Genomic DNA, 22,354 nt, shown 5'->3' on the forward strand with positions numbered 1-22,354 from the left:
GAGAATCGGAGCAGCGGGAGCGGTACTGCAGTCGCTTTACCGCACTGTTGTGACGAAAAGGGAGCTGAGACAGAAGGCAAAGCTCTCTGTCTACCGGGCCATCTTCGTTCCTACCCTCACCTATGGTCATGAAGGATGGGTCATGACCGAAAGAACGAGATCACGGATACAAGCGGCTGAAATGGGATTTCTCCGCAGGGTGGCTGGCATCTCCCTTAGGGATAAGGTGAGAAGTTCAGTCATCCGGGAGGGACTCAGAGTAGAACCGCTGCTCCTTCGCGTTGAAAGGAGCCAGTTGAGGTGGTTGGGGCGCCTAGTGAGGATGCCACCTGTGCGCCTCCCTAGGGAGGTGTTCCAGGCACGTCCAGCTGGGAAGAGACCGAGGGGTAGACCTAGGACCAGGTGGAGGGATTATATCTCTTCGCTGGCCTGGGAGCGTCTTGGAATCCCCCAGTCAGAGCTGGTTGATGTGGCCAGGGAAAGGAAAGTTTGGGGCTCCCTGCTGGAGCTGTTACCTCCGCGACCCTGACGGAAAAGCGGGAGAAGATGGATGGATGGATGGATGGGTTTAACACAAGAACAAATCTAGGCGAATCCTTACAGATGAGTGGGGGGGTTCTTATAGAGTGAGGTACAGCAGACAAAATAAGGTTGGGAACCACTGACTGTAGCAGACAGCAGGAGGACATGTTTGTGGACGTCCATTTGGAACCACAATGAATGTGATTGGTTAAATGTACAGTAGGTAAGAGATCAATCCATCCACCAACACTGAAAAAACTGAAACGTTGAATTTAATTAAATGTATTATGTCAACAGGTTTCACTTATTTTTTTAAACTTAATATTACTGCTTTCAATTAACCTAATACAGTTATGTATTATTTGTTGACAATACATTGAATTAAAGTCAAGGTTTCAGTTGTTTTGGTGTACACATCTACCTTAATAAACTGTCTGTCATCTCTCACTGAGGTAACCCATGACAGTGAAATACATGGAGAAGTTTGCGGATTGGTTGACCTGTCTCTCCTTTAAAACAGGGACCCATCACCATGGTTTGCAAAGAGAAAAAACATGGAAACTGTTGCCAAAAACACGTTTGTTTTTTCAAAGCTGATTTTATCCTTGCTTCATTTTAAAATCATTAACATTAAACAGTTCTGAACAGCTAAAATGACATGTTACAAATAAATTGAAACATGTCATTTACAATCAGGGTTGGGAGGGTTACTTTAAAAATGTAATCGGTTACTAGTTGCCTGATGTTAACATGTAATCAGTAACGTTATCTAAGTATCACACTGTAAAAGTAATGTAATCTGATTACTTTCCATTACTTTTGGCTTACCTCAAAATCAAATGCAATGCAGATCAAATCAATACAAGAGAAAATAAATAAGACGTTTTCTACTGAAGTGTATTCTGTAAAACAGGACAATGGGTCATCTTAGAGCAAGGCCTTCAGAACACTATAGTGTACAAATGCTGTTTTAGTTTAAAACCTTAATTAAAGTAAACACAGTATTTTTGTTTAATAAATCAGGTGTCCATCTACAGCATCAAAAAACTAAAGAATAAGAATTTTTAAAAAATGAAATTAGCCAAAAAGACAATTCATACAGCACGTGTTCCTTGAGCTTAAGATTTTATATCAATCTTTAATTTCAAATGTTTTTAACATTGTTATCCTGATGGTATCCCCGTTTTGAAAGAATCAGTAAACTCATTATTATTATTTTTTAAATGTAATTGTAATCCAACACAGTTACCTTTTTTTTGTATCCTGATTACGTAATCTCTTACAATTTACCCCCCCATCCCGTTGATTTGGGCAGTGGGTGCTCAGACCCTTCACACCATTGCTTCAGAAGCATCTCTCGTGTGACATCAGAGACGTTACATCCAAGTCTACGTTCTTTCAGAACCACTCCCGGTGTCTGCTAGGTCCGATGGTTTGGGTTCAGGCTCGTGGCTCTTGGCGTTGGACAGAGGCTGGATGTGGGACTGTGGTGGTTCTGACAGTTCCAGGGATTCAGTCCTGGACTCGGACAGACCTGGTGCTGGTTCTGCCTGAGGCAGTGGATGTGACAGCTCTGCTTGTTGCTCTGCTTTCCTCTCAGACTCTGACAGTCCTGAGGTTTGCTGAGACTGGTTCTGATTCTCTAATGGGTCTGATATCTGCTGAGTCTGGCTCTGGTTTCCTATTGTTTTCTGATTCTGGTTCTCTGACAGTTCTGAGGTTGGCTGAGGCTGGTTTTGGTTCTCTGATGGTTCTGAGATTTGCTGAGGCTGGTTCTCTGAGTGTTCCAATGTTTGTTGGGAGTGGTTTTGGTTCTTTGATGTTTGCTGAGACTGGCTGTGTTTCTCTAATGTTTGCTGAGACTGAGACTGATTCTGGTTTCCTGTTGTTTTCTGAGTCTGGTTCTGGTTCTCTGCTGGTTCTGGTTGGCGGCAGTGTGAGTGCAGCAGCAGCTGTCTCTGCAGCTCCTCTGCATTGTGGGCCAACATGAGGCTCACCTTCCTCTGGTGGGCAAGAGCCTCCTCCTTGTCATTCAGCTGCAGCAGGAGACAATAAGAAGACTCCTTACATGATGAGAGGGAACAGGGAGGCAGGAGTCATGTCTCCCAGGATGCACCACAGAGCGCCATAGCAAGGCCTTCCTGTCTGTGGCTATCAAACATAACAATCCACTGTATGTATTGTAATATACATTTTAAATACTGCAGTCCAATCTAATCATTTTTAACTTAACTTGTAATGTTTACATCAATATTTTAGCTTTATTTTTTTAGTTGAAAATATAGAAAAAAATATATATATTTATTTTTATATATGTATTTTATTGTCACAAAACCCAATGTCCCCCTGGATAAATTAAGTACTCTGAATCTGATGATTTTGATGAATAGGACATACTATCAGCCAAATTAAGATGCAAATTATTCAAATATAAGCAATTGCTTTCTTTACAACTTCCTATAACTCTCCAGAAGTTTATCAAGTTTAAGTTGTTTCTTCAGAGGAAAACACCACATCAAACTGTGTGCTTGAAGACATATGGACTATTAATATGGATTAATATTCAACATTCCAAACTTGAGCTGAATTGAGTTTATAAACTCCATATTTCCCAAAACGGCTGCTAAACCTTATCAGTGTTTTTCTCTTCTTTACAACATGTTTACTAGAAATAAATACACAGAATGTATCTATCCTCATAAAATAAAGTTATTTAACGAATCACAGATCATCACAAGCCGGCACTTTCTTTTATTTGATCTGTATTCTTTTTTTTTTGTGAAGGGAGGTACACATTTTTATTCAGAGGAGACCTCTCTTTTTTAGGGAGGACAGGGTTTGAAATTCCTGTGTTCTATAGACCTTTAAGTTTCTTTGTTTAGATTTCTTTTAAGAATGAATTATTTTTACATAATTTTATTTACTAGTGTGCTTCAAACTAAATACTTGTCAAAATGTATCACGATTTCTGTAAAATCCTGATGCAGGGATTGTTCATGCTTAAATTTTTCTCTAAAACTCCACCTTTTCATTCATTCAAATACTTCTGTCACGTTCAGAGCGAATAACCGAGTGCAACACCATGAACTGCATGAGACGCTGCCTGAAAGTCTGTGCTAGTATTGTACTAAGTGTTTTCCAAGAATACAATCAGGTTGAGGAGTTAACATGGGAACAGCGGCTGTTAACAAGCGCTCCTCTCTATGAGGACAATTGTCCCCCCTCATTAGGGAACACTCCTGACTGTACACATGCACATTAACGCCTTTTACCATTACAAGGGAACTGGAGAATGGAGGCCAGCAAACTGAATGGCATTGCACAGGGTCAACCACTACAATAATACAGAAGCATGTTCCAAATAAATGTCTCAGTGTCTGTGATCTGACAGATGTGGAGGATACTCACCAGGTCTAGCAGTCTGTACAGGGTCTCTAAAAGGTCCTCGGGCATCTTGGAGGGCAGCAGTCCTCTCAGCCTCTGGCTCACACTCATTAAGGGACTCCTGTTAGCTCCTGGAGGGAGAAGGCAGGCTCTTTTGACATGGTTCCATACATACAGCTCCGGAAAAAATTAAGAGTCCACTTCAGCATTATCAGTTTCTCCGGTTTGACTATTTCTGGACATGTCTTTGAGTGAAATGGTTTTTTTTTTTAAATGATATCGTATTCTATAAACTACTGACAACATTTCTCTGTGTTGAATTCAACAGACATGTGGCTGCCGTACATGTAGAGATAAAGATTTTAAAACATTTGGAGTGGTCTCTTCATTTTTTCCGGGGCTGTATGTATAGCTGCTAGCTCATAATATTATACACCAAAGTTTTATGTTAGACACTGCCGGATGCTAACTTGCATATGTTTGGCAATTTTTCAGTTAGCATAAGTTGTGTTAATAGGCATTCATTACCATTATAGCCTATGTGGACAAAAGTGTGGACTTGTCTTGGCCGATTTGGACAACTTTGGAGTAAAATGCCAATAGTTGAACTCTCTTTATTTGAAAAATAATTGTCCACTGTAGAAATAATCCTGTTCATCTTGTGCTCTCTAAATCCAATGGTTGTAACACCACTCGTAGTATTGAAAATGAGCCCACTGAGAGTACAAAAACAACAACTCCTTTGAGCCTGTAGTCATCAGGCAGCACAACAAGGAGTTAACGATGTAACTCAGTAAACAATGACCCGTACTGCACATGCACTGTTTGAAAAAGATTTCTACCGGCATCAGATCTGTATACAGAAATGTAAATATATTTAACAAATCCGGACACAAAAAAATACATACACTATATAGACAAAAGTATTGACACACTCCTCTTCATCATTGAATTCAGGTGTTTCCTTCAGTCCCATTGCCACAGGTGTATAAATCAAGCACCTAGCCATGCAGTCTGCCTTTACAAACATTTCTGAAAGAATGGGTCTCTAAGAGCGTCACTGAACTCGAAGGGGGGGGGTGGTCCTGTAACTTTGTGACATTTCCTCTCTCCTAGATATTCCACGATCAACTGTAAGTGGTATTATTGCAAAGTGGAAATGTTTAGGAACCACAGCAACTCAGCCTGGAGGTGCCAGACCACCTGAAGTTACAGAGCGGGGGCGCCGAGTGCTGAGGCGCATAGTGCGTAAAAGTGGCCAAAGTTCTGCTGACTCAATAACTGCAGAGCTCCAAAAGACCAGAACTGTGCTGGGAGCTTCATGGCCAAGCAGCTGCATGCAAGCCTCACATCACCATGCACAATGCCAAGTGTGGGATGGAGTGGTGTAAAGCACACCGCCACTGGACTCTGGAGCAGTGGAAACGTGTTCTATGGAGTGACCAATCACGCTTCTCTATCTGGCAGTCTGATGGACCAGTTTGGGTTTGGAGAAAGCCAGGAGAACCTTACCTGCCTGACTGCATTGTGCTAACTGTAGAGTGTGGTGGAGGAGGGGTAAAGCTATGGGATGTTTTTCTGGGGTTGGCCTCGGCCCCTTAGTTCCAGTGAAGGGGATTCTTAATGCTTCATCTTACCAAATCATTCTGGACTATTCTATGCTTCCAACTTTGTGGAAAAAGTTCGGGGAAAGCCCTTTCCTGTTCCAGCAGGACAAGGTCTATAAAGGCATGGCTGGATGAGTTTGGTGTGGAAGAACTGGACTGGCCCGCACAGAGCCCTGACCCCCACAGAACACCTTTGGGATGAACTAGAACTACGAGCCAGGCCCTCTCGTCCATCATCAGTGTTGACCTCACAGATGTTCTTCTGGATGAATGGGCAACAATTCCCCCAGACAACTCCAACATCTAGTAGAAAGCCTTCCCAGAAGAGTGGAAGCGGTTACAGCTGCAAAGGGGGGACCAACTTCATATTAACGCCTAATAATTTGGAATGGGATGTCATAAGCGCTCCTGTAGGTGTATTTTGTCTATATAGTGTTTGTTCATTTAATTTAAATCCTTTTTTGTTTTAACAGAACTACTTAGCGGTACATCACTTTTATTTTTATTGAATCGTATTTGATTATCCTGTGTGAAACGTACTGTCCTGTTTTTCATTATCACACTGTTGCTGCTTAAACCCCCTGAATTTCCGCACAGGGATTAATAAAGGTACATCTTATCTTATCTAATATGGCCACTTTCTTGTTAAACGAAATAGATTCAGCATCCTCAAAAACCCACAAATCTCCAAATCAGGTTAGCATCCAGCAGTTTCTATGAGCTGGGGACATAAAACTTTGGAGGGACTCAACATTTCCGGGTTCTCACTGCTGGCAACTACACTATATTGTTAAAATTTTAAACACATAAACACTTTTGTAGGTTTTGTTCTAAATATTAAATTGTTAAAAATGCTGAATAAGCACTGAAACTAAGATGAACCGTGTTTGTTTCTGTGAACGGCCAAATAATGCTTCACTTTCAATGTTGCAGCTGCCACGAATAGTGGGACGGTGTTATCTTTTATTTTGTGAAGATTGTCCAGTTAATCCTATGCTAAGAAAGGTTACAAGCAGCATTGGGGCTACATTCTTATTATTTAAAGATTGTTTTCTTTCAAATTTGCCAGAATTATTTTATAAATTAAATTTCATTAAACCAACTTGAGGTCCGTCATATCATAGTAAGTTTGTGCTTGAGTTAATTTAAAAATGTGAGCCTTTCCCCACACACTTGCCTTCAGCCTTGCAGTGCTGTGCGTTGGCTTCAGCCCGCAGCAGGAAGTGCTCACTGCGTTTCCTCAGCTGCTGCTCAAAGGCGATGCGAAAAGCATCTGCAACCATCAACGCCTCCTCCCTCCTCAAGCGCTGAGCATCCAGCTGGAAACACACACACACACACACACACACACACACACACACACACACACACACACACACACACACACACACACACACACACACACACACACACACACACACACACACACACACACACACACACACACACACACACACAGATTATAATAATAATAATAATAATAACATTAATAATAATAATAATAATAATAACATTAATAATAATAATAATAATAATAATAACATTAATAATAATAATAATAATAATAATAATAATAACATTAATAATAATAATAATAATAATAATAATAACATTAATAATAATTTACATGCTAAAAAGACATACTTAAAAACTAACATTGCAGAGGTGAACTCTGAACAAAAAAAAGAATCATAATTTTGGTTTATATGGTTGCTTTAAAAAAACATTGTTGGGATAAAACCATTTTTATTAGAACTTCTTGAGGAGCTAAACAAAAGGCACGGGGAGGTTGCTGGGATATTTTTTCAACGCAATATCAAAAATAAATTGCTAGGATCCAAAATGTATTGAACCGATCTTATTTTAAACTTTAAAAATAATCAACTAATTATACTGAAATTATGATCAAAATAATCTAGCTATCAAAAGTAGCGATCAACAAGAAATACAGCCACCCTCTCAGCTCACCTCACACACAGATTATCATTATAAGAGGGTCGCCCTTATAAATGTGACCCACATCTCTAAAAACGGGGGTACAAACGAGCTGATCCAGATTTGCTGTCCTTGTGATGTAATGAGGGAAATGTGAGCTGGCTTTACATTGAACTCCTGGCAACGTCTCGCCCACGTGACACTTCCCAAACTATCGTCCCCCATATACAGTCAGCGAGCTGAATCCACTCTGTTCTGGAAGTATTAGTTAGCGCTGTACTGGAGAGACTGTGTGTAATATAAAGGTCCTGTCCTTGTGGTAAACCGAGAGAGAAACGTTTGAGCTCCATACTGTTTCAGAAATAATGCTGGATGTGGTTTGGAACATTATATGGGGTTTAATCACGGCAACGTTTAGCTGAGTTTCTCCAGGCAGAAAACTCTCTTCAGAGGAGAGATCATGACTCCAAAGGGGCGTGGCCAGCAGCAGCTCCAAAGGGGCGTGGCCAGCAGCAGCTCCAAAGGGGCGTGGCCAGCAGCAGCTAATTCATTTAAAGCTACAGTCACAGAATCAGCACTTCAGGAACAGGGCTGAAATAGAGGGGGATGAGGCATGCTACAATGGGGGATCTGTTTGATATTTAGAGCAAAACACTTCAGACATGTTTTGTATAGATATGGCCCTACAATATATTGTTCAAATATAGCACGATGTTCATATATGTCCTTGAATAAGGAAATAAAAACATGTGAAAGAGTGAGTGTGGTTACCTCCTGTTGTAGCTGCAGCAACTGCTTCCTGCTGGCTGCAGCAGTGCGACTGCACGGACACGGGAGCTGCCCCCAGACACTGGCAGGCCCCCAGCACCGCCAGCTGCAGGGCACAGAGAGGAAGACTCATTGGTAACTGCACCTTTAACCTTCCTGTCGTGTTGTGGTAAAACCTGACGGGTTTACTACTTTCATCAATCATAAATATTGTGTTTTACATTGGATTGCCTCAAGGTCTAATGAAATCCTGAACATATTAAATTGCTGATCACCATTTTCAGTGCATTTTGAGTTGTTCAGTACACCTCTGATGTTCCATGTCAAAAATAACTTCCATAAGAAATGAATGATAACCCCAGATTAAGTCCATCCATCAGATACACACCCACAAATCCACAACCATGTTCCTTTTGGAATACATTTTCAATGTGTATTCTTGTATATTCACTGCAGTTGTTCATGTAAACAAGTGATCTGAGATATTGTTTACAAAAGGGGTGTTAAATAGAATTACGTGAAGATTTATGTTGTTTGTGTTCGTGTAAGAGCCCCTAAAATAGACCTATAGATATTCTGCCATGCCTACTATGTGTGCCCTGTGCAGTGTTGGGGTAGTTGCTCCAAAAAAGTTACACATTACTACGTATTAAGTTAGACTACTTGTTACTACTTTTGGATTACTCTGTAACATCACCTGAAATGCACCAGGAATCCAATGACAAATGCTCTTTGTTGGAACATCAGCCTTAACAAAACTTCACAGAAAAATGTCTCAAGTCTTTGTCATACAACCAACCTTATTTGAAATAGGTTTTACTTTCAACCATTCAGTGCAAACATGAATTGGTTAAAAATAACATCAATAAATTAATACTTTGGCCCTTATCACGATGTAGGACAAGATGATACTTCAACAGAATATTACACTGCCTTTACAATGTAATTTGAACAGTGTATTTAACAGAACACACCCACTGTAGCTCACTGAAGTAAATTATGGCTTTATGATAGATAAATCCATCTTACTGGACATGCTTATCAAAGAACAGGTTACTCTTCATGAGGATCATTTCGTTACTGTACTGGATGTATAGCTTTGTTCTAATTCTTGAACAGACTATGGGTTTGGTTCTCCTGTGTCCTGTGTGTGCAGTTCTCTCACCTCCAGATCACCTGCGTCCCTCTCGAGGCTGTACTGAGGTTTGGTTCCTTGGTAAGCTCTCTGCTCCTTCACACTCAGCATGGAGAGAAGCTCCAAGCACTGCCGACTACAAGCTGTAAACACACACAAATACATCAATTCTGTGTGTGGATAAAGACCAGGAGATGTAGTTGAAAGCTCTGTAAAAAGCTTGTATTGGACGTCGCCTTGAAATTATTATTATTTATTACACGGCTTACTGGAATACTCTTCACTGATTGGTCAATTTGGACATTCAGCGGTCTACTATTTATTGATAGTTGACCCCAGCACAACCCGAGCATGATATTTTGGATTCATGATGGCTAAACTGTCCCCAATAAAGAAAAGAAAACGGGAACAAGAATAAGAAAAGGGTGAAGGAGAATGACATAGGTTGAAAGACACAAAGCACAAAATTAGTCAAATCAACAGAAAAATACAGACAGGAAGTAAATACTAGACGGAACAGCTGAAGAAACACATGAAGTAAGCACTGAATGGACCAGCAGAAGAAGACAGACAGGAAGCAATCACTAAAGGGACCAGCAGAAGACAGACATGAAGTACACACCAGAGGGAACAGTAAAATACAGACAGGAAGTAAAAACTAGAGGGAAGAGCAGAAGACAGACAGGAAGTAAACACTAAAGGGAACAGCAGAAGACAGACAGAAAGCAAACACTAGAGGGAAGAGCAGAAGACAGACAGGAAGTAAACACTAGAGGGAAGAGCAGAAGACAGACAGGAAGTAAACACTAAAGGGAACAGCAGAAGACAGACAGGAAGTAAACACTAGAGGGAAGAGCAGAAGACAGACAGGAAGTAAACACTAACGGGAAGAGCAGAAGACAGACAGGAAGTGAACACTAAAGGGAACAGCAGAAGACAGACAGGAAGTAAACACTAGAGGGAACAGCAGAAGACAGACAGGAAGTAAACACTAAAGGGAAGAGCAGAAGACAGACAGGAAGTGAACACTAGAGGGAACAGCAGAAGACAGACAGGAAGTAAACACTAGAGGGAACAGCAGAAGACAGACAGGAAGTAAACACTAAAGGGAAGAGCAGAAGACAGACAGGAAGTGAACACTAAAGGGAAGAGCAGAAGACAGACAGGAAGTGAACACTAAAGGGAACAGCAGAAGACAGACAGGAAGTAAACACTAGAGGGAACAGCAGAAGACAGACAAAGTAAACACTAGAGGGAACAGCAGAATTCAGACAGGAACACTAACGCAAACACAGTATGGGCTCTTAGAGTGTTTAAAGAACAGACTCATTTTTCTAAGCTGAAGCAATAACGTCATTTTTTCAATAAATAAAATCATGTTTTAATCGATATGTTTTGTCAAATTATTGATTTGTTCAGTAAGCAGTCATGTCATTTGCAGGAGTATATGCTGCAAGCCAGTCATTATAGAGAAATGAACCATGACAGTGGGGATTCAGGACCCCTTCTCTTCATGTCAGGGACCTGCTCACCCTGTCGGGGAACCTTTCGCTTTAATGACGAGTATGCTGAATATTAGCCATACTTAGATGCTAATCGTGAGCGTTGGTGAGTTGGATTCACTTCACGGAGTTAACTCCTCATGCTGACTTCTCGGCGAATCCACTCCACTTCACAGATGGAGATAATGTGTGCAGACATGTCTAGGTCACCTCAAAGTGATTCTACATTATTCAGCATTTACCAGAATGTTCTGCCCGAAGCTGCTGCATCTCACTCTCTCTTTCCTCCAGGCTGTCATTCAGAGCCTTGTTCTCACTCAGTATTCTGTTATCAACAACAACAACAATAAATTACAACACAAACCAGTGAAAATACCACAGACGTGTGTGTGGATAAAATGTGACCTGCTGTATTTCTGCTCCCAGGACTGCTGAGACTTCTTCATCTGGACCTGACTGAAGCTTAGTTCCCACTGCAAGCTGTTCACCTCCTGCAGGATCGTGTTAGATACAGATAGATATTAGATAAGAGCAGGTCTCACACATCAAAGGGATTACGTAATCAGAGTACAATAAAAAGGTACCTGAATTCCCTTACAGTGACATTAAAAAAGATGTAATCAGATTACTGTTACATTTCTTAAAACTGTGGATTACTAGCAGGGTTACAGTGTTAGTAAAACCTAAAAAGAGCATTCAGTGTGTGTTGTAAAGGATCAGATGTTCTCTCTCCTCTGTCAGCGGTTCTGTTCTGTAGGCTAATACTTTAAGGTTAATTATATACACATACTGCCTGAATCTGCTTTATGGTTTCACTTTCTTTGGTTCATTTGTTCCATATTTAACCTACTGTGGAGGAAATAAGTACTTGATCCCCTGCAAATTTAGTTAGTTTAACCACTTGAAAGAAAGAACAGTCTGTCATTTTTATGGTAGGTTTATTTTAACAGTGAGAGCCTGAATGTAAAAAAATAATATCCAGAAATGTATATTAAAAAAAAGATATAAGTTGATTTACATTTAATTGGGGGAAATAAATATTTGATCCCTGCACCACAGATTCTGGCTCCCACGGAGTGGTTAAATAAGTCGTCTCCCTTTAAGAAAGTACTCCTCAACTCTTTAGCTGGATGAAAGACACCTGTCCACAGTCAGTAAATCAGATTACAACCTCTCCACCGAGGGCCAGACCATAGACAGGTCTTGTGTCTAACTAATGTCTAAGGACATCAGGGACAAGAGTGTAGACCGGCACAAGGCTGGAATAGAAGACAAGATCACCAGCAAGCAGTTTGGTGAGAGAGAGACAACTGGTTTGATTATTAGAAGATGGAAGAAGCACAAACTGACCGTCCATCGCCCTCAGTCTGGGGCTCCACCATCTAAGATCTGGCCTCTTGGGGCATCAATGATCATGAGAAAGGTGAGGGGTCAGCCAAGAACTACACAGGAGGGACGGTTAATGATCTGAAGGCAGCTGGGACCACAGTCACCAAGAAAACTACTGGTAACACACTGCGCTGTGATGGACTAAAATCCTACAGCGCCCGCAAGATCCTCTGCTCAAGAAGAGACACGTACAGGCCGTCTGAAGTCTGCCAGTGATCCTCTGAATCAGGGGTGTCCAAACTTTTTTCACCGAGGGCCACATACAAACAAATATACGGAGAGCTGGGCCACTTATAGAGGTGAATATAGCCTCATAAGTTACGTTATAAGTTAGCAAAACAAATCAAATGTAGGTGAATAATGCGCAATACTTGAAAACCCTTAAAAAAAAACAGCCTACCTCATCTGTCTTAAGGGGTTTCATTTATTTTGTTGGCAACTCATTCCTTAAAACAGAAGCCTCAGACTGCTTATAATAAGAGTAAATATGAAGGTTCAATTTCAAGCTGGTTATAGAAATAAATTATTGGGATTTTTTTGATCAACTAAGATTTGGTAGTGTAGGAAATGTTCTTTTATTCGAAGCCCAGGAGTCGATTTAAAAGAAACGAAGTGAAGCTCCTCTTGTAAGTGTTAAAAGGAGTATTTAATAAAAGGATGCAGCAGTAGGTTTTACAAAAGTTTCACAGCTGTGGCTCAATAGCCCGGTACACGCGTCCACAGGCCACTGACAGAGTGGAGCTCATCAGTAGTTACTGTCTGGCGGTCGGGAACAAAAGAGAGCTCGATTTCACAACACAAACATGTTTTATAGAAACACCCCTTTCCGGTCATAAAATAAACAAGTTAATAAGACGTGCTCCGGTCTCGTGCTCTCATTGGTTGGTAGTGGGAGCTGGATCTTGTTGGCCGCTTGTCACATGGAGTTCTCCGGACTTTTCTATATTCAATATTTCTATTTTCTCTCACCTACGATATTCTATTATGCAGTCCTTCTGAGGTTTATCAGTTATTAAACAGGCAATAGTATCATTGCAGCAACAATGAGTGAGAGGTAGAGGCGGTGTGTTTAGTATGTAACTCCACGTGTCCTTCTCCCTCTACTCATATATACAATACAATATTAGCTTTATGCTATCTGAGGCTAAAAACTACATCCGGTAATACTGCATTTGGTCCCCGGGCCGTAGTTTGGACACCCCTGCTCTGAATGATTCAGAGAAGGCTTATGAAAAGGTGATGTGTTCAGATGAGACCAAAATCACGATCTTAGGCATCAACTCCACATGTCGTGTTTGGAGGAAGAGAAATGCTGCCTAAGACCCCAAGAACACCATGCCCAGCATCAAGCATGAAGGGGAAACATTATGCTTTGAGGGGGTTTCTCTGCTAAGGGGACAGGGCGGTTCAATGCATCGAGGGGATGATGAAGGGGGCCATGTATCGTAGAATATCGGCTGATAGCCTCCTTCCCCTAAGTCATGTTTTGCAAGGGGATCAAATACTTTTTTCCCCCAATTAAATGCAAATGAATTTATATATTTTTTGATGTATATTTCTGGGTTTCTTTATATTCTGTCTCTCACTGTTAATGTAAACCCCCATAAAAAGTATCACCGTTCATTTCTTTGTAAGTAGGTAAACTAACTAAATTGGCAGGGGATCTTATTTCCTCCACTGTATATGTTCATGAAATAGTGTGTGTGAGCTTAAGTGTGTGTGTTAAACTAAAACGGAGCATTTTCTGTCAACTCAGATTTTATTCCTGCTTTTTTAAATTGTAGTATGTGCTCATGTGTTTCACTGTTGGTGTGTAGGCTGCTTCCTGAACATGCTTCATGGAAGCCAGGTTTTCCTAAAAGAATCTTGGTTTCTTCTTTCTAACGATTCATTTTTCTGATGTATTACATAATACACACAAGTATAAAAACAACTCATTGATATTTCTTTTATTTATTTGCATTGCTTTTGATATTGAGGTTGTCCAAAAGTAACACAAAGTAATCAGATTACATTACTTTTATATTTTGATCCTCATATTAGGTTACTGACTGCATTTTTCCAGATAAGTAGTAATTGTAATGGATTACATATTTTTAAAGTAACCCTCCTCCCAGCCCTGTATGGTAATGGTAAGAGTGGAGCAGGAATGAGTTGTAAAACCGAATACGAGTTAAAAACATTTCTGCACACCGTGATTCTCACCCATCTCCACTATAAGCTGCTGGTCAACAACACCACCACTGCAAGAGATTGTCCAAATACAAACTGTTCAATTTTGAAAATCTGGTTCTGCATTCAAACGTTAGATTGGTATTTAGGATTATTTATAATGGTACAACACCACCAGCTATTTCAAAAAAGAATGTATTTGATTTACGGCCATCCAACAATGGAATATTCTCCCAGCTGAGCTTAAAACCTGAACTGATTTTCACACTTTCTCCAATGGTGCAAAAACATGGATATTAAGCATCCGGTCATGGGAACATTAATTACATTCTAAATGTGTTTTTCAATTTTCACTGTACTAATATATTTTAACTGTATTAGGTACTATTTTATTAACTTTATATTGTTTGTGTGATAGAGAGTATGCTTTTAGTGTTTGTTATGTGCCTGCCTAAGGACTGCAGATGGAAATTAGCTGCTAGCTCAAATCTGGCATAAAGCATCTCTTCTCTTTCATGAGATTAATGTAATGTATGCATGGTACAAAATAAATGCATAAATATATAAAGACAACGTAAATTACACAGAGAAATGTGAAAAATGTCTCGCTTATTCCCATCTGAAATTATAATTATATCAACGCTTTCCTTTTGGAGCCTCTAAGGAACATTTTTAGTTATATCAGAAAGTGACTTCCTGTTTGGGGGTTACCATGGAAGGTTAGGATGGTGCAAACTGCTAATAAGCTGCACTTTACCTGCTTTTGTTTTACGTTACCACTTTAAGTCTGTGTCTGATATATCTCTCTATCTGCTACAGTGTATGGTGAACTATGTTTGCTGTGAAATATATGAATATAGAATCCTGGTGTACACAATCTGACCTAAATCTAGGGAAGGTTGCACATTTACTCTCCTACATTTATGTTTGAGTATATGTTCATTTTTTGCGTAAAAGTAAAAGAAGTCCCACAATGCAATTAACATTGACGTTTTATAGAGTGCTTCATTAGTAGTAGTCGATTTTTCTCATTCATCTTGACCCATTTTATATTTCCTGTTATTTCCCAGGGTGTATTCTCTCCAGTTGAAATCCAGCTGAGTCTGTAAGCAAATGTGTCTTCGTGTAGAACCTCCATTTCCTGTGGTATTACAGCTGTATCACTTTGTCTTTGACAAATAGGAGCAGTAGGAACCTGATTCAGAATGTGAGAGTCAACAGACCAAGCCTTTATTTGAGCAGCCTGCACTCACACTCACCTTCTCCAGAGCCTTGGCCGTCACCTCGCTCTTCTGCAGCAGATTCTTAGTATGACTCGTGGCTTTGTCCAGAATGGTCTGTGGGAACAAGAAGATTCCTGCAGGCTTTCATTTCAATTCAAATGCAGAGGAATTTTATTGGCAAGACCATATCAAAAACATAGGATTGCCAAAGCTTGTTGTACAAGGTGTTACAATGACAAAATAAAGATAATAAAGAGCACTAGTCAGTCGCCTCTCTGACTGAAGGCAAGTACTCAGTCGTACTTGTCACAGGGCGATGGTTAGATATAAAATAACGCAGAATAGCAGCTGTGTAGATCTTTCCAAAGGCAACTACATAACATTTAAATAGTCGCCTTTATAGTCGACTGGTTGGGCTTGTTGACCATTTAAATGTAAATGATCCCAACCAGTTTGTAGGACTGGAATACATGTGGAACAAAGTCCTACGGAGGAACCTGAAGTTCCTTCTGGAAGGTGTGGTGCGCTCATCTCTCATGATCTAATCCACTGATTCCTAACAAGGGCTACACATACTCCACAGGGTGTTGAGGGGGGCTCACCTCATTGAAAAAATATATGTAAAAACAAAACAAAATATCAAGAGAAAGAAATTAAAACATGTAAACTGATTTAATTAACTCATATTAAAATAGCTACAAATGTTCTAGCTAAAAGGACCCTTAAACCACTTCCACAAGACCTGGAACCCCTTACTAATGTTTATAAATGACCTCACTATTACCCCTGACACTGTCGTAGCCTGAGTGGAGTCCACTGGGGAGGGGGGAAGTCCCCTTCTTCCTGTTTCTCTCAACATATTGACCATTACTCTGTATATCCTTTATGGTTCTCCCATGTCTTAATCATTTTTAGTTATTTATTATTTTACTCAATGTGAATTTGCTGTATTCCTGTTATTTGTGATTTTATCCATTTATTTTTATAAATTTTATTTTTTTAATGCTTCCTATAAACGGTGAACACAACTTAATGGGGTAGGGGATGGATTTTTGTTATTTTCTCTTAACAAATTGTTCTGAAAGTGTCATGCCTGCAAAAAACAAATAAAAACAATACATTTTATTTTTTTTAGCTTCAAATCTTGAATTAATGGTTAGAATAGTTAGCTAAAAGTAATCACAATATAATAAATTTGATTCTATATCTTATATATCTTTTACTCTGATGGCCGGAATAAATCGGTAAATCTGAAGGTATCTTTTTTTTAATGAGAAATTGTTACCAAAAATATGTTCTTTTTATAAATCGTAATATTTTTGACCTACTCTTACAATTACATTTTGTATGTTGTTTATGTTTGCACCATCATAAACCAAAGCAAATTCTTTGTATGTGTAAATGTACCTGGCAATAAACTGGATTCTGATTTATCTGCAGTCACAACACTGTGAAATAACAGCGTACAATATATAGCTTCATTATTAACTTAAGGTATTACTGGCTGCTACTTTATTACTTGAACTTGTTTACTTATTCTGATAATACTGCACTTCTGTACCTTATTTTATTATTATTTTGTGTTATTCTAATTTTATTTTGCCATTTATCTGCACTTTAGTCTCCCTCGCTGTAACAATGTCAATTTCCCTTGATGTGGGACATATAAAGGACTTCCGTGTGTGTGTGTGTGTGTGTGTGTGTGTGTGTGTGTGTGTGTGTGTGCGTGTGTGTGTGTTGCTCTACCTTCCCCTGCAAGATCTTCAGAGCTTCATATTTGCCTTCCAGGTAGCGATGTGCCACCTCCAGCTCACAGCACAGACCATCAATCACCTGTCAGAGCAGAGGTCACAGAGAGCAAGGCTGAGGTCAAGAGGACAAAGCCATCCAGATTAAACTTTAACTTCCTTTCCTCATGCTACCTCAGTTGCTTCCTGCAGTCTGTCCTTCAGCTCGTCTTTCGAAAGGTAATCCAGGGAGCCTGCATATTCACAACAAATGTGCATTAGAGGTTATTGGAAGATTGTGTGTGTGTGTGTGTGTGTGTGTGTGTGTGTGTGTGTGTGTGTGTGTGTGTGTGTGTGTGTGTGTGTGTGTGTGTGTTGGATGGAGGGCAATACGATGCGTTTTAGTTCCAGCTTGTTAGAGGCATGTTAATGCTCTTGACACTGAAGCAGGAAGCTGTTCCTGTTTAAATCTGCAAACATTCTCAATGTGCACAGCTTACTTTGCTAGCTTCACGACAATCCAAAAAGAATTTCTGATTTCAGAAATTGGCATTTGAACTAGTTCAAATTCAATAAAAAATAAACATTAGTACTAGTAAGAATTGCATTTTTGATATCCTCCAGAAATGAATAAAAGCTAAATCGGCTTGCCATAGTTACAGGGTAGTCTTTTTGGATTGTCGTGAAGCTAGCAAAGTAAGCTGTGCACATTGAGAATGTTTGCAGATTTAAACAGGAACAGCTTCCTGCTTCAGTGTCAAGAGCATTAACATGCCTCTAACAAGCTGGAACTAAAATGCACCATGTTGCCCTCCATCAAAGGCTGCCTTTTGAACAGCAGAACATTACAATTAGTGCTGGCCCTACACACTCAGTACTGGGCTCCATAAGTGTCATTTATACTGGGGACAGCTTTTCAATTTTGTCCCCACCGCTTTGCATTGGGACAATTCGTTAAAATGTTCTATAAATAGCGTTCACAAAGAATTGTACACTTTAGAAAACATGTAGAATCTGGAGGACAGTTCACACACTCTGGGTGTGTTTCTGGTTTAGACCTGGGACACGTTTAATATCAGTAATAATTGAAATGAGAATAGTAAAGCAATGGTTGCTCCCGCTTTGCAGCAGCGTAGCACAGTTACTGCACTAGTTGTCCAAAGAAAGGATTTGAAGGATATTTATGTTTTTATGTTTATATATACAGCCACGGAAAAAGGTTAAGAGACACTCCAAAAGTTTCTTAAATCTTTATCTCCACTTATGTATGGCAGCCATTCCAGTGTCTGTTGAATTCCCACAGCAGAGAAATGTTGTCAGGAGTTTATAGAATATTAGGGGCTGGTATGTTACAGGCATTTTACGTTAAGATTATCATGGTTTAAATATTTGGTAAAGTGTTTAGATTAAAGTTACTCAATTATTGAAACTTTGATTTAAAACATATTCATTTATATAATGAATTAGTAACTTCAAGTCTCTCTTTTCCGTCGATGAATATGCGCTGTGAGGCAGGATATGACATGTCTATACGTCTATATATGGAGGACAATGGGACAAAGTGGGGGATGATTAGACGGGGAAAAGGTATAGTCTTTTTTTATATTTGATTAATCTTAAAACTACTTTTGAATCGAGGAAGTTGAAGTTTATATGCTGCCTGGACCACTTAATAAATATTGTGATCTCCACATTAGTTTGGCACATTGAAATCAGAACCCACAACCCCCACAAAGGAAAGTGGCTTTTTATTTGAGAGACAGATATAACACCAGGACGCTCTTCTTTAAGCTCTACAGTAAAGACAGAGGGTTAGTCTCAGATGAGCAGTGAACATACGATGGACTGACCAATCTCAGTTTAAACCTCTTCAGTCTGAGAGAAAACCATAACTCAATATTTAGAGCCCCTACAATGTTTCAATTACGATCAGGTCCCTAATGCTCTCCCTGACGGAAAAAAACATTCAACAGTATTACCCTCTGTTAAGCACAATTGTGGGGACATCCCCAAAGTGGAAGTTTAAATATTTTAATTATTCTTCTTTCTTTTCCTCCGCTTAGTAATATGCTTAAATTCAGCGGATTATCTCGTCTGATCTGAGGTCGTAGTCGAATGTTTTTCAAATGTGATTAATACATTTGCTGTCTGAAATATACTTTTTATTAACTCAGTAGTGTATGTAATCATCACAGTTGCAAGAACGATCCCATACTTATGCTCTTATTAGAAAGACAAGTTTCAAAATGAGCTTTTCACATTCTGAAAACTAGCTATAGCTTTACACCTCTCCCAACTATTTCCTAAAATGTCAATCTTACTGAACTGTAACAGACTACAATCAGTTTAAATACTTGTTTCCTCTTCGAACACGATATAAACCATGTCCTGATTGAAGAACAAAATTGCTGAAAATGATTTTGTTTGTTATTATATACAGCCCCGGAAAAAATTAAGAGACCACTTCAACATGATCAGTTTCTCCTGTTTTATTATCTGTAGGTATGTCTTTCAGTTAAATGATTTTTTCTTTTCTTTTATTGTACTTGTAATAAACTACTGACAACATTTCTCTGTGTTGGAATTCAACAGACACTGGACTGGCTGCCAGATATAGAGATAAAGATTAAAGGAACATTTGGAGTGGTCTCTTCATTTTTTCCGTGGCTGTATATCCATTTTCAACTTTAGATTATAGTGTATTCCTTAATTAATAAGTGTATGTTTTGATGTATAATGAATGACAAATGACAGGCTGCTATTTGAAGGGAAGGGGAAAGAAGATCCTTTGATGGTATCCTGCCTGTCTCTTCATCTTCTTGTCACAGTTACAGGTCTGTTAGAGCCAGTCTTTAGCTTTGTAAAAAGGGCCAAATATTGTCACCTAATTGTGACCTCTGTAGTCCAGACTATAAAATACTACAGTTCCCACAACGCCAGCCTCTAAAGAGACTGGCAACTGGCAACCTGTGTGAAATACTAGACACGGCCTTTAACCCTTAAGTTATCTCTAAATTATTACTCTACACAAAGTAAAGAAAGAAATACGATTTAAGGTGTTTAATATTCATCTGAGATTTGCCTCTTCCATTTTGATAGTTTGAAGGCCTTTCTTTTGGTTGAATGTATATGAAAAGTGTATTATTTTATTTAAATTAAACGCAAGTAAAATCAAATGAGCAAACTGTCTGTTTAAGGCATCTAGTGGCTTGATAGAACCAAAGGAAGGGAGGCGCGACAGGGTCAGTGATGTTCTTACCGGAGCAGGGCGGCTTCCAGCTGGCCCTCTGCTGAGGCCCTGCTGTCTTCAGGCCAGGGATCCAGGCTGCCCCACCTCCCAGGCTGCTGCTCCTCAGCGGCTCTACTCTGGACAACAGGCTTTCTGCTGTAAGGCTCTGGCTGTTCTTCCTTATGGACCCACTGGGTGCTGATCCGACCCCTGTCCCATCCCCCAGGTCTCCTTCCACCATGTCATCATCCAGGCTGCAGGCTCCGCTGACTTCCTGCATCTGGATCAGTGGTGAAAAGTAACCAAGTACATTTACTCAAAACATATATATACATTCTGAAATGGACCAATCTGCTGAAGGACTACTTTTACTTAAAAGTAGAAGTACCAGTGTAGGAATACTCTGTCACAGTAAAGGTCCTGCATTCAAAATGTTCCTCCAGTGAAAGTAGAAAGTACTCTCATCTAAATGTACTTAAAGTAGCGACAGTAAAAGTAGTCATTGTTTGATTGGTCCATTTTAGAATAATATCTCTGATATGTTTTATAATTATTGATCATTAAAGTGTTCTCAGAGCTGGTAAAGGTGCAGCTAGTTTGAATGGCTTTGTATACTGCAGGGTAGCTGCTGGATTTACTGCAGGTGAACTAAAGTCTGATTTAAGGGCTGATCATATTTACCATCATTAATCCAGATCTGTAAAGTAACTAAAGGGATTAAACAAATGTAGGGGAGTAAAAGTACACCATTTACCTCTGAACTGTAGTGGGGTACAAGTAGGCTTACTGTACTGAAGTAAATTACAAATACTTCAAAATTGTAAGTACAGTACTTGAATAAATGTCCTTAGTTACTTTACCACTGCCGATGTTTGCCCTTTACAGGTGTTTTCGTACCTGAACTGTACCACACTAAACAAGAAATGTCTCTAAGTACCTGATGATGACTCGTTAAAATGGTTACTTCGTTTTACCTGCAGCTTTGAAGCAGTGAACGTTATATTCCTGGTGGCGCTTCCCAGCAGACACAGATGAAACACAGTTAGTGAAGTTTGAACCCACAGTTACATCCGAAGAGACAGCTCCAACAAGTTTAACATATGACTCCAGAAAACTCAGCGGGAGTCGCTTCCTTTCGCTACCTGAACGCAGCATCAAGCTAACCGTGCCAACACACACTACTTCCGGTCCTCCTGACATCGAAATAAACTCCGTATTTTTATTTTAAAAAGCACGATGCGTCCCACATAACTGAAGTCATTATCAATTTAACTACAATATTTCGCAACCTTGTAAAAAGTACGCCCGGAAACAGTATCATTTAAATTTTAAAAAATGTAGTTATGTATCAGATGAAAACGATATTTATTATTAACTCTCGTAGTATAAAAGGTATCACAGGAGGAATAATTTCTTTAGTTTGAGTTTTTCTCAAAGGCAAACCTTGTATTTTTTACTCCACTATATTTAACACCCCCTGTTAGTAATTACTTTTTACATATCAAAACACATGTGTGATAAACTGCGCTGCAGTACTGTAGCAGCTACAAGAATAGCTTTACAAAGTAGGCTAATTAATTACTCATTTGCACCAAATTGTAAAAAACTGCAACAAAAAGATACAACCTTATTAAAACTATGCCAGGAAACCGTATAATAAAAAATAATTAAAATATATTAGATGAATACGATATGTGTTATCAGCGCTGTTAGATTAAAAAGGTATCAGAGGAGGAATAATATCTTAGGTTTCCTCAAATA

At 39.5% G+C, this 22,354-nt stretch overlaps 1 protein-coding gene across 1 annotated transcript; it reads right to left on the reverse strand.

Moving 5' to 3' along the window:
* Positions 1-1,106: 1,106 nt before the first annotated feature.
* On the reverse strand, positions 1,107-22,232 carry ccdc125 (coiled-coil domain containing 125). Its single transcript, XM_063896394.1, is given in 13 exon segments — positions 1,107-2,558; positions 3,931-4,037; positions 6,691-6,832; positions 8,220-8,283; positions 8,285-8,322; positions 9,382-9,494; positions 11,096-11,178; positions 11,259-11,344; positions 15,674-15,751; positions 17,384-17,470; positions 17,560-17,618; positions 20,624-20,873; positions 21,568-22,232. Coding segments are annotated over 12 exon segments (1,755 nt in total). The 5' UTR covers positions 21,568-22,232; the 3' UTR covers positions 1,107-1,910.
* Between the last annotated feature and the right edge of the window lie 122 nt (positions 22,233-22,354).

Source organism: Eleginops maclovinus, chromosome 12 (assembly GCF_036324505.1).
Source record: "Eleginops maclovinus isolate JMC-PN-2008 ecotype Puerto Natales chromosome 12, JC_Emac_rtc_rv5, whole genome shotgun sequence".
In the NCBI taxonomy this organism is placed as follows: Eukaryota; Metazoa; Chordata; class Actinopteri; order Perciformes; family Eleginopidae; genus Eleginops; species Eleginops maclovinus.